Source organism: Bos indicus x Bos taurus, chromosome 14, assembly GCF_003369695.1.
Source record: "Bos indicus x Bos taurus breed Angus x Brahman F1 hybrid chromosome 14, Bos_hybrid_MaternalHap_v2.0, whole genome shotgun sequence".
Classification (NCBI taxonomy): Eukaryota; Metazoa; Chordata; class Mammalia; order Artiodactyla; family Bovidae; genus Bos; species Bos indicus x Bos taurus.
The window spans coordinates 30449255-30463244 of NC_040089.1; the positions used below are offsets into that span (position 1 = coordinate 30449255).

Here is a 13990-nt window from a genome sequence, read left to right on the forward strand (position 1 = left end):
CCTCTGTCCACGGGATTCTCCAGGCAAGAATAGTGGAGTGGGATTGTCGTCCCTACTCCAGGAGATGTTCTCAACTCAGGTATCGAACCCAGCTCTCCTGCATTGCAGGCAGATTCTTTATCATCTGATCCAAGGAAACAGCTCCCCAAATCATTGTTTTTATCCCCTTAATGCATGCGTACTCAGTTGCTTCAGCTGTGTCCGACTTTTCTCTACCCCATGGACTGTAGCCTGCCAGGTTCCGCTGTCCACAGAATTCTCCAGGCAATACTGGCATGGGTTGCCATGCCCTTCTCTGGGGGATGTTCCCAACCCAGGGATCAAACCAGCGTCTCTTATGACTCCTGCATTGGCAGGTGGGTTCTTTACCACTAGCGCCACTGGGAAGCCCTACTATTTAAGAGAAAAACATCAATTAAAGTCATGTATGATTTAATGAAGATGTAAACAAACAAGCAAAAACCTCCAACAGTTCATGAAATATAAAAGGAACACAAGTTATAAGCAAAAATAAAATTTTAATTTTCGACACTGGCTGCCTCCAAGGAGGCTGAAGGACACAAAGGTAGGAGGAGAAACTACCAATGAATATCTTTTGAATTTTGTAGCCTGTGGGCTTCTCAGGTGACTCAGTGGTAAAGAATTCACCTGCCAATGCAGGAGATCCGGGTTTGATCCCTGGTTGGGAAGACCTCCGACCTCCTGGAGAAGGAAATGGCAACCCAACTCGTGTTCTTGCCTGGGAAATCCCCTGGACAAAGGAGCCTAGCAGGCTACAGTTCATGGGGTCTCAAAGAGATATGACTGAGCATGTTTGCACATAATTATTATATATTCACAGAATAAATCAAATAAAAAATACAGTAAGAATCTACTACAAAGAAACCTACAAAGAAGTGGAAGATCTCAAATTCTAAGGGACTAAATCATACAGAACACATCCCTGGCAGCATCACGCTTAATAAAGTTAAAGTGTCTTCCACCAACAGAAGACCCTAAGCCTCCTGCAGTGTCTCATCATAAACTACTTATTCGGGAGCAAACAGTCACTGTAGTCACTTGGTATTAAAAGGTACAACTCACAGCTGCTGTTCACATCCCCACCCCAAGATATTTAGCTTATCAGATTTCAAGCCTCCCCTTAATACCACCATAAGAGAGGAAAATCTAGTAGTACGAAGAGCACATAGGTGGAAATAAGTATTCCTACCGGCCAAATCAGATTCATGAAACCACAGGTATGATTGTGTAACAGCCTGTCATGGTCAGTACCTATCAACCCACTTGTATCCAATAAAACTTGAGTAAACAGCTTGTTAAAACAAATTGTAACCTGTTATCTCTAACAGTCCTCTTCAGGAAACCCAGTTGCCTTTTTTTTTTTTTTTTTAAGTGTAGGGAGGGGTATTTACTAAAAGAGCCACTAATTAGAGAGGTAAAATCTCATCACTCTAAGGACTTTGAAAGACTAATACCAGCTGTTAAAACAGTGTAAGCAAAAAACTGACTTGTTTAGTGGCTAAGCCGTGTCCAACTCTTTTGTGTCCCCATGGACTGTAGGCCACCAGGCTCCTCTGTCTAGGGGATTTCCCAGGCAAGCATACTGGAGTGGGTTGCTATTTCCTTCTTCAGAAAAACTGGGTAATGAACATAATCTAGATTATAACTATGACATACTAAACTTATTTTAAGGTATTCACTTTAGACTTATTTATAGAGGCACCAGTTTAGATATTAAAATGGTAGAGTCTTAGTTAATCATTTCTAAAACTTGGCAAAAAGGGTAGAACTTAATTTTAAATATATTCTAACAAATTACTTAAGGATGTCCAAAGTATTCATTTAATTTGATTTATTACTAATTTAAGTAAGTCTGGTCTGTAAATACTTAAAATTCAACCCTAAACCACAAGACATAACTCTTATGAAATAAATCTAAATGAGACAAAAGGAAATTTTTTTAAGAATGGACTTAAAAATGTGAACCATCAATGAATACATTCTGACTGACAATTTACTCATTTACTTGCCTCACAAATGAAGCTTAAAATGAATATCAAATTTGTTTCACTAAGCAATCCAGGAACTCCTTTTGGAAAAATGCACTATAAATTACTAATTATAAAAATGTGATTTCCATGTTAAGTGTTATTTTAAAAAATAATTATAGGAAACTCCCTGGCCATCCAGTGGTTAAGACTCCCAGCTTTCACTGCAGGGCGCATGGCTTTGATCTCTGGGGGGCGGGGGGTGGGGGGGTGGGGGGTGGGGGGTGGGGGGGAACTAAGATCCCACCCCACATGCCACGCAACACGGTCAAAATAAATAAATAAAAATTAATAATTAAAAAAGACCTACATTTACTGAAGGCCCAATTAAAAAAAATAATTATGTGTGCTTTATACACCCAGACTGCTGCTCAGGCTTAACATATACCTTTTTAAAAGATCATCATTTTACAAGCCATATAGTTGTAAAATTCTATTTTTAATAAAGATAGTAAAACAAATTGAACCAAAATCCCAAGTTACGCTGTCAGTCATAAAACACTGTGAGCTATCATCCACATTCCCACTCACCTCACCAGCGAATGGAAATAACTGAGACGCTCCTACTCGTGACTCTTCTAATTTAGCCATCCTGGGAACAGCTTGTAAAGCAAACTAGTATAGGTCAAAACACGGGCGCGGCTGAGCTAATCAGAAACTGACAGCAGCAGCACAAACAAGTTAAACAGTAAGGTTCCAAAGAATCTACAGCCACAAAAGCTGGAGTTCTGAGTGCCCGACTAAGACACTTGCCTTGAATCAGGGTGAACTGCTCTTCCATAAAAGATCTGACTTAGAAGGTAGATGATAAAAGGCGTAAAAGTTGTTCCCAATATTAGTTAAGGTGTAACTTTTAAAGACAGACATGTTGTGTTGTGTGCTTTTTTTTTGGCGGGGGGTGGGGAGGAGGGGAATGCTTCGAGCCTTGTGGGGCTTTAGTTCCCTGACCAGGGATTGAACCCAGGGCCCCAGCAGTGACAGTGAGAAGTCCTAACCACTGAACTTCCAGCGAATTCCCAAGGACAATGTGTTTTAAAGGGACTTTCCAGGTGGCTCAGTGGTAGAGAATTGGCCTGACAATGCAGGAGACGTGTGTTCGATCCCTGAGTTGGGAAGATCCCCTGGAGAAAGGAATGGCAACCCACCCCAGTATTCTTGCCTGGAGAATCCCATGGACAGAAGAGCCTGGCGGGCTACAGTTCATGAGGTTGCAAAGAGTTGGACACAACTGAGGGGCTGAGCACAAGCACGAAAGATATTTTAAGTGCTATGGTTTTTATCTTGTTCAACTTTGCCACTCAAGTAACCTATTGTGCAAAAGCGTGTGTATTTCCCTTTCATGGTAAAGTAATGATACATTAACTCTTTGCTGCGCTCCTACTCTGTGCCAATAAACGCTCCAGGTGCCTTCAGACAAAATCTCTCTTTACTGAACAAGACCTCTAGAGGTAGGTTTTATACGCTCCATCATTAGACGCTCTGTCACAGGGCCTAAACACAGTAGCACTGAATACATTTCTGGGTCACATTACAAAAAATGGTAACACAGTACAAAAGATGAAGAAGCCCAAAGTTCTGAAAGCTTTCTCTGATGCAGTAAAGTGAGCTTTTTCAGAGTGTTTTCATCTTACATCTGGATGGGAAGAGCCGACTCATTAGAAAAGACCCTGATGATGGGAAAGACTGAGGAAAGGAGAATTGGGTGACAGACGATGAGACGAGATGGTTGGATGGCATCACTGACTCAATGGACATGAATCTGAGCAAACTCTGGGGGCTGGTGAAGGACAGGGAAGCCTGGCGTGCTGAGTTCCATGGGGTTGCAAAGAGTTGGACACAACTTATCGACCAAACAATAGCAATTTATCTTACATAAGCCAGAAAAGCGTTCCTATCTGAGTGCCTATCCAAGACTTGCATCCATCCATTGAACACTAGCCTCCAGTTCTTCTTCGCTATATACTTTTAAAAGTCACACGTTGAAAATAACAGCAGTCTGTTGCTTAAAAACTTTAAAAAATTTTTTTGATTTTTGATTGTTATAACAAAGTAAAAAGTGTCTAAAAAAATCTACAATTCAACTAATCCATTAACTTGACCTTCATTCAGTAACTTGGCAAGCTAATCCTCTAAAAACAATGAGTAAATTGGTGTCTGTGTGACAAAATTAATTTACAAAAGACAAAGATTAAAAAAAATCAAGCCTATTGTTTTTCTTTAAGAGATTTCTTCAATCATGTTCAGTAAGAAAATACGACTGCTTCAAGAAAGACACAACTATGCCTAAAACAGTATGCTTAAACGTGAAAACACTACCTTATCCGGGATCAAAACCTCGCTTGAAAAAGATGTTTAACTTTACAGAAGTTTTTGTGTTGCTTACTAGCAAATGGTATTGGTCTTAAACATTTTAAGTTTATGTTCACACTTTTCAGTTTTCTTAATAAAGGAAGAAAAAAAGCTGCATGGTGGGTTAAAGATATAATCATTTTTACACAAGTACAGACAAAAGAATTTTACATAGTACAATCTTAAGTATTTCCTACTTTACACTCTCAATCAGATACCAAATGAATAGCAGTCTATCAAGCATTTCTTAAGCCTGGTCTTTGGAATCCAAATTAAAGATCAACAGATACATAATACAATAATCTTACTTTTTTCACTATAATTAAGGCATATATTTCAGTAGCAACAAGACCTTAAGTGAGAACGGGCTAGAAAGTGGTATTTAGTTTTTTTTAAAAGTTTACAATTGCTTAGAAATCCCCAGTAATTATACTTCGTATTTATAAGTTACATAAATTTGGTAACTCCAGAAGAGAATGTTTAAAATATGTACACCAAAAGCCCAAACTGTTCAATAATTTCATAACCTTAGAAGCTGAACTTAAGCATAAAACCTCGATTTTTAATGGCAGTGAAGACCTCAGTCTGTTTGTCAGCCCAGTGGCACTCTAGTTTTTGGATAACTTCATCTTGATCACCCTGGCACAGTAAATAGACATGACATTAACTAGTTTAAAAAAAAAAAAAAAAAGACTTCTTTAAAGGCATGATCCTGAGCAAAGTTACTTCGATACCAAGAAATGATCTGTAAAAAGCCCTTCAGGAGGAATAGGTGGGAGAAAAATGAAAATGACAGATAGTAACATGGTAATAACATGACAATGACAGCTGACAGGTAAAACCGCAGAGCTCTTGTAAGCAGAAACAAAAACTGGAGCAAAAGGAGAAGGAACTCCACTAACCAGTCCATTCCTACCAATGTATAAACGAGAGATTCATGTCACCATCCTAAAAATAAAGATGGCCTACCTTAGAGGCGACCCACTTGATGAGAACCAAGGCCAGACACCAGATCAGTGTAATTCCCATTGGGTCTAGCAAAAGTCCTGCTGCATAACCTCCCTCCGCGCCCAGCGAGCAAAGAGCAAGGGAGACTCGTCAGACCTGACAATAACCAGCTGTCCCGAAGCAGAAGAGAGGGGAATGCCCGCCCTGAACCTCACACAGCTGCCTTCAAACAAGGGTCACGTGACTCTGAGAACGCGCTGCCAGCCGGCCTTCCTACCGGCGCGTGGTTACTGCCAGCGCCCAGGGCTGGGTGGGAGAGTCAGTGACGGGGGAAGAGGAGGGGAAAAACCTTCGTGACAGCCGATCTAACAGTCCCACACAATGTAGGCAAACGAGGTCTCTGGCGGCCCCAAGCTCGTCCACAGCCGACCTAACAGTCCCACACAATATAGGCAAACGAGGTCTCTGGCTGGCTCCAAGCTCGTCCACAACCTTAACATCGGCACTTCTTTGAAATAACTTTCCCCCAAATGTCTGGCAGCACTAAAAAAGTGCTCATTTCTTCCATAAAGACCAGCTCCACAGGTAGAATTGTCCTGGCGTTTAAAAACATTAACGCATTTTATTCTACATTTTCAACTTTTAGTATTGAACGTGTCCAACTTTTTCTTTCCTTTGGAGCTAGGATTACTTTATGAACGTTAGGGGTTTTGATAGACAATGTTGTGCTATATAAACATTATAATTCACGCATTCTGGATTTATTGACAAAGGCCAGCCTATCTAGGTGTTTTCAAGCAACTATAAATACATTACTTCCAAGCCCTAGCTGTGACCCAGCGTCTATGATAATACCCGTGCTCCACGTCTCACTCTTCCCTCAGCTGTGAGTTGGGGGCTCAGTGACAGCAAAGTGGGCCTCTGTCCATCTCTGTGATCTCTCACAGCAGCCAGCATGACAGGAAAAGCCTTTCATGAAACTTTCATGCAAGTAGTTCTTAAGCAGCAATCAGGGACCAGGCCCTTGGTGAGATGCAGGGGTATTCAAGTGGAAACAGACACTGGCTCCTGCCCTCCTGAGGCTTTCAGTTTAATCAGAATCTACACGAATCAAAGACTGTAAATAAGCACAACGCTGCAACTGAAACAAGTGCAGTGGGGCTGAGGCGGGAATTGCCAACGATGCTTGGGTCTGACCTGGTTAGGAAGTGAGGAGCTTCTTCCCAGGGGCCCTGAAATATCCCCGAGCTGAACTGAAGGGGCAAGAACGCGAAGAGGACGGGAAGATGATCTGTGTGGACGTGACAATGCATGACAAAACCAAGCAGAAGATTTGGGAAGAAGAGTAGATGAGGCTGGAAAGCAGGTCATGCGATGGCCAGAGGGGAGATTCTTTTGTCTTCATCCTAAAAGCTAATCCCAACCTGCTGGACACTTCGGAGGTTTTGGTCAACTGCAACTCGGTGGGATAAGGCTAGGTGGGCACTCAGGAGACCACAGCAGAGGGGATCACAGCTCTGGCTGGGGCCGGGGAAGGGGAGAGAGGTAGACAGGCTGGGAAACACTCAAGACAGGACTGCTTCAGGGACCACAGCTCACAGTGAGACAGAGTCATCTGCCTGGTGATGGGACCCACATGATGGTTCTAAAATACCTGAAAATAGCCCCAGTAGTTCAAATACCAGTGCTGTTTTCATTATCCAATCCTCAATACAAAGAGGGCATTAAAAAAAAAAAAAAGTTAATTCTCAACCTGTTAAAACAAGGCATAAATTCAAATTACAGGTCCAAATCAAAATTTTTCTAAATTTAAGCTATACATGAAACACGGCCATGTATTTCTCACTACACCTTATATATATCTCTTCTTTCTTCTGAACAAGCTGTGATGCTAATCCTTGCACACACGGAGACAACTTTTTTAGTCTGTCATGAAACTAGGTGCGACATGAGACTGTCAGGGTCTCAGGTTACTCTTTGGGCAGTAAGGTTCCAGCCAGCAAATTCAAAGGATGCGCAGGACAAGGACAGAGCAGCTGAGTGGAGTCAGCCCTGTTCCCAGGAGAACTGCTGGTAGTCATAATTCATTACCTGCTGGACTGGCCTGGGCAGCATACACCGAATGAGCCTGCTACCTCCATGCTCAGCCCGGAAACACTTCTTATCCTCACATTGCCCTGCCAATCAGCTGCTCAAAAAGCTGAGTTCTAAGAAGCAAACACGATACTGCTATTTTTGACGCAGTACTTAAACATTTTGATGTATGTCTTATAGGTCAACAGTGAGGTCACCAATCTGCACTTGCGTCTTGTGTACAAGGGAAGGATAGAACAATGGAAGATGAAGATCAGAACTGAGACACAGAGGGGAGAAAAAGACAGGCAGTTCTAAAACTTCTCTCATTGAAAGGAACGTCCGTTAAGATTATTGCACCATCTCCAAACTTACTGGGTCTGGAGTCAAGAGCCTGGGTTTGCTTCCCAGCTGTGCTGGCAAGAGTTGAGTGAACCTGGGTAAGTCATCACCTCACTTGCCTCCCTTCACAGGAGTTAAGGGACATCTGTGCAAGACCTTGCTCAGAGCAGGCTTTCAGAAACACTTCAGTTCAGTCGCTCAGTCGTGTCCAACTCTTTGTGACCCCATGAATCGCCGTATGCCAGGCCTCCCTGTCCATCACCAACTCCCAGAGTTCACTCAGACTCACGTCCATCGAGTCAGTGATGCCATCCAACCATCTCATCCTCTGTCATCCCCTTCTCCTCCTGCCCCCAATCCCTCCCAGCATCAGAGTCTTTTCCAATGAGTCAACTCTTCCCATGAGGTGGCCAAAGGACTGGAGTTTCAGCTTTAGCATCATTCCTTCCAAAGAAATCCCAGGGCTAATCTCCTTCAGAATGGACTGGTTGGATCTCCTTGCAGTCCAAGGGACTTGCAAGAGTCTTCTCCAACACCACAGTTCAAAAGCATCAATTCTTCGGCGCTCAGCCTTCTTCACAGTCCAACTCTCACATCCATACATGACCACCGGAAAAACCATAGCCTTGACCAGACGGATTTTTGTTGGCAAAGTAATGTCTCTGCTTTTCAATATGCTATCTAGGTTGGTCATAACTTTCCTTCCAAGAAGTAAGCGTCTTTTAATTTCATGGCTGCAATCACCATCTGCAGTGATTTTGGAGCCCAGAAAAATAAAGTCTGACACTGTTTCCACTGTTTCCCCACCTATTTCCCATGAAGTGTCAAGTCCAAATTAAATCAGTAAGGCCTAACCATGGTAATGACCTGACCTCTCCAGCTACACCCCAATTCTGGGCTTAAAGGAAACCACACGGTCCAGGAGGGAACACGTGTGGTGCCCGCCCAGCACTCAGGGACACTTTGCTGAGTCCTGGGAGGGCCAGGGTAATTTTTCACACCAGTCAACAGGCTGGCTCCCTACAATGGTTCCCCAGCATCCCCTTCATCAATTTCCACTACATATCTGACGCTGAAATACAGAGATAATCAAGACACAATCCTCCAAGGCCAGGAAATTTCCTATTTGAATAGAAATAGCAGGGACTTCCCTGGTGGTCCAGTGGTTAAGGTTCTGTGCCTCCTGTGTAGGGGGTGCAGGTTCGATCACCGGTCAGGAAACTAGCATCCCACATGTCTTGCCACATGGTCAAAAAAAATTTCAATAGAAATAGCTACTGTGTTTATGCCTAAAATCATAGCTCCTTCATTGCTGATGACACATGTACATCATTCAAATCTCACAAAAACCTCAGGCAATACAGTTTTTTCTTAGTATACTTACCTTTCTTTAATGGCATGAATCTAATGGCTTTAAAATTTTTTCTTATTTTGAGATATGAAATACTTACTACTAATGTATCTTGACAAATTATAAAGCTTCTCTTAATAAAGAAATTTCAATAAGATGAAACAGAAACAAAAGCTGTTATCAAATTATATTCATACTCATCTATGATATATTACTTATTAGAAAATTATCTTAAAAATTAATCTCTCCAAATATAATGTATTATCCCCTAAATAAATAGTTGCCTCTTTTACAATAATAACAAATGTATTCTTTTATATTAACATTTCTCACCTGTCTCAAAGCCTAAGTGAAACATGACAGGGTAACAAAAAAGGGTCACTTGACTATACTAGGAAAATTCATGCACAGGATACAGTTAAGCTCTTGAAAACAGAATTTGATACCATAAGAAAAAAAAAGGTATAAAATTCTTTACCTTTCTGGGGCTTATAAAATATCTGAATAGTCAGGGTATTAAAAGCAAATCTCACTATTTTAGGAGCACAGTCAATGGAAGGAAAAGGTACAACTTCAATCACTGTGTCTTAGAGAAGTAATCCAAGTACAAATTTTACCCCTGGGGCTCTTTGCCACTCACAGGACACCTGTCAATCTTGGCAATAGCCTTTAGCTATCCATACAGAGACTCAGCATGTCCTTCTCTTGACCAAATTAGGCTAACCTCATCTGCATTGACATCAGTGTCTATAATTTTGGAATCATGTTGACAGGAATAGTCTATCCCAGAGTTCTTTATACGAATGTAGTGTCTGTTGAAACCATAACCAAATTTATAGTAGAAAAAATGTGAATGCAATAGTCACAATTTCAAACCTTGCCCTTATCATTTTGAATTCCAGCCAATTTTAATAACAAATAATAAATCAGGGTGAGCTTTTTTTTTTTTACTGATATTTCTTCTGCTAAAAACCTCATATTAGAGGTGATTATTTTTTAAACGTTATGAATTTCAAGATCTATGAAACTGATGAAAAATTCAGCCTTGATAAACAACAAAAACTATTTTAAAACTATGGTGACATGGGACTTTTATCAGTTAAGACCTTTGTTAGTGCTCTGAATTAAGCTATTATATATTTCTGTCGTCTCAGTATTTAATGGCAACAAATACACGATTAGTCCCAGTATGAAGGAAGTAATAAAAACATCCTGACAGTTTACAAACATTCAAGTCTTCCGGTCCAGGAAACTACATCTTATGATAGGAAAAGAACTGAGATTTCCTTACTGAACCATTCTTCAAAATATTTTTAAAATTACGGGAATCCTGCTCCTCACCACATTTTCTCACAAGATTTCCAGGATCAACTGATTCCTGGCCAAAAGACAAAAGCGGAGTAGTCCTATTCCCCAATGGATTCGAACGAAAACTGTACTAAGATCAGGTACAACTGCAAGAGAAGACGCTGCAGGAGAACCAAGCTGGGTCTACAGGAAGCCTCATACAACAGGTGGCACATGTACGGAATCTGAGTCAAGGTCAGCTGCATCTTACACTGAGAACATTGCTACTACCGTAACAGCTGGATGTGTTTTATTGGGAAAATGTTTTTTCTCTTTGTGTCAGTGTTTCTGCACTAATGCTTTGGCTCAGGAATAAATGTGAGAATTTTTGTTGGAAAAAAAATTATAGAAAAGTAGAAATGGCCACAATTACCAGAAGGAAAAAAAAAAAAACAAAACCCAATGGTGTGGCTCCTACAACTGTAGAGTTTGGACTTAAGTTGCTAGCATAAAAGACCAGGAGCATGTCACAGACATTGGCCACCTTAATTTCCACAAGGCTGCACAGTCTCTGGATGCATCCGTAAGAAGAAAGCAGAGCACTGTTAGGCTGACTCCTAGCTGACTGAGCAAACTTAACCAGAGTTCAAGTTCTGGATATGAAACGAGTAGAAGAATTCCAGAGGTACCTAACAGAACTCTACATCCGATTCTTTTTTTTTTTTTAAGGGCACGGTTTTTCCATACACGCTGTGAGTACATCTCTCTCTCTTTTTAAAATTTCATTTATCTATATATTCATCTGGCTACACTGGGTCTTAGCTGCAGCACGAGGGATCTTCAGTCTTCACTGCAGCATGCGGGATCCAGCTCCCTGAACAGGGATCGAACCTGGGCCCAGTGCATTGGGATCTTGAGGTCTCAGCCACTGAACCCCCAGGGAAGTCCCCTGACGTTTTGTGATTTATTAGGAAGCAGATCAGGCTAATGTATATCAAATCTGCATATAAAACAAAGAGTAAACCACATTTAATTACAAAATAACCTGAAGAGAATGGAGTGTGTGTTTTTATGTAAGATAAACTGCATGCATATGTAACAGTGGAAACAGAGTTTAAAACAGTTTCCTTTGAAAAAAAAAGTCAGAATATTTAAACTCTAATAGGAAGCAGTAAGTAAAGGCAACCTTAGGAAGCACTGAGGGTCAGATGTTATGTTCAGTAGCTTTAGTTGTGTCTGACTCTTTGTGATGCTATGGACTGCAGCCCGCCAGGCTCCTCCATCCATGGGATTCTCCAGGAAGAATACTGGAGTGGTATGCCATGCCCTCCTCTAAGAGTCAGATATTAATAATATCCAAATCAAGGATGCTCCTCTCTTCTCAATACAGGCCACATTTATAAGACTGAATTCAGTTCTGAGTATTACACTGGAAGATGCATTCATACATAACATTTTTAAAAGCACATACGGATATGACAAACTTAGTGTATTAAGAAGCAAAGACATCACTTTGCCAAGAAAGGTTCATACAGTAAAAGCTATGGTTTTTCCAGCAGTCATGTACAGATTTGAGAGTTGGACTATAAAGAAAGCTGAGTGCTGAAGAACTGATGCTTTCAAACTGTGGTGCTAGAGAAGACTCTGGAGAGTCCCTTGGACAGCAAGGACATCAAATCAGTCAATCCTAAAGGCAATCAACCCTGAATATTCACTGGAAGAACTGATGTTGAAGCTCTAATACTTTGGCCACTTGATGCAAAGAGCCAACTCACTAGGATAATATATAAGGAATAGTTGCATAAACTGAGATGCTTTAGGGAAAGAAAGAAAAACAGGGTGTAAACACACCAAGACACATCACAATAAAATTACTAAGAAAAACAACTGATGCCCAAACCAGACAAAAACATTACAAAAGGAAATCATGGACCAAATAGCTCATAAACAAAGACACAAAGATCTGTAAGAAAATAATTGTAAATCAAATCCAATAATATATAGAAAGGAAATGCATTATGATTAAATGGATATTATCATCTCAGGAATCAAATTGGTTTATTGTTAAAAAAACAATAAATGTAATTCAACATATTAGAATTAAAAAATCATATAATATTTCAATTGGTAACAAAATTCAACACTCATTTATGCTAAACACTCTTTACTAGGAATAGCAGGACACTCTCTCATCTGACAAAGGACATCTATAAAAAACCTACAGCCACCTCATATTTGAAAATAAAAAAACTAAATGCTTTTTGCCCTAAGATCATAAACAAGGCAAGGATGTCTGCTCTGTATCTTTAATAGGGTATTTAAAGTCAGAGCCCATGCATTAAGGCAAGAAAAAGAAATATGTGGCATCCAAACTGGAAAGGAAGAAGAAAAACTATCTTTTATTTGCAGACAACATAATTATCTATACAGAAAATCCTAAAGACTTTACAAAAGAACTACTGAAATTCATAAAATATAGCAACATTACAGGACACAGATTTGATATGCAAAAGTCAATTGCATTCCTATATATTAGAAAAAATTATTGAAAAATGGAATTTTAAAAATAGCATTTCCAATAGCACCCAAAAACATGAAATACCTGAAGACAAACTTTACAGAATATGAGCAAGATCTGTACAAGGAAAATTATAAAACCTTTTTGAGAGAAATTAAAGAGAGTTCCAGAAAAACATCTACTTCTGCTTTATTGACTATGCCAAAGCCTTCGACTATGTGGATCACAATAAACTGTGGAAAATTCTGAAAGAGATGGGAATACCAGACCACGTGACCTGCCTCTTGAGAAATCTGTATGCAGGTCAGGAAGCAACAGTTAGAACTGGACATGGAACAACAGACTGGTTCCAAACAGGAAAAGGAGTACGTCAAGGCTGTATATTGTCACCCTGCTTATTTAACTTATATGCAGAGTACATTATGAGAAACGCTGGGCTGGATGAAGCACAAGCTGGAACCAAGACTGCCGGGAGAAATATCAATAATCTCAGATATCCAGAGGACACCACCCTTATGGCGGAAAGTGAAGAAGAACTCAAAAGCCTCTTGATGAAAGTGAAAGTGGAGAGTGAAAAAGTTGGCTTAAAGCTCAACATTCAGAAAACGAAGATCATGGCATCCGGTCCCATCACTTCACGGGAAATAGATGGGGAAACAGTGGAAACCGTGTCAGACTTTATTTTTTGGGGCTCCAAAATCACTGCAGATGGTGACTGCAGCCATGAAATTAAAAGACGCTTACTCCTTGGAAGGAAAGTTATGACCAACTAGACAGCATATTGAAAAGCAGAGACATTACTTTGCCAACAAAGGTCTATCTAGTCAAGGCTATGGTTTTTCCAGTGGTCATGTATGGATGTGAGAGTTGGACTGTGAAGAAGGCTAAGCGCCGAAGAATTGATGCTTTTGAACTGCAGTGTTGGAGAAGACTCTTGAGAGTCCCTTGGACTGCAAGGAGATCCAACCAGTCCATTCTGAAGGAGATGAGCCCTGGGATTTCTTTGGAAGGAATGATGCTAAAGCTGAAACTCCAGTCCTTTGGCCACCTCATGAGAAGAGTTGACTCATTGGA

The 13990-nt window shown here is 40.6% G+C and overlaps 1 protein-coding gene across 2 annotated transcripts in view; it reads right to left on the reverse strand.

Moving 5' to 3' along the window:
• PDE7A (phosphodiesterase 7A) overlaps positions 1-13990 on the reverse strand; it is a 106013-nt gene that overhangs the window by 51083 nt on the left and 40940 nt on the right. Inside the window, exon 1 of one of the 2 annotated variants that reach the window (XM_027561081.1) lies at positions 5367-5520. The exons of the other annotated variant lie outside the window; for it this stretch is intronic. Within the exon in view, the coding sequence (XP_027416882.1) occupies positions 5367-5426 (60 nt within the window). The 5' untranslated portion in view covers positions 5427-5520. Of the gene's footprint in view, positions 1-5366; positions 5521-13990 lie in introns of those variants that run through there. 2 annotated transcript variants of the gene reach the window in all.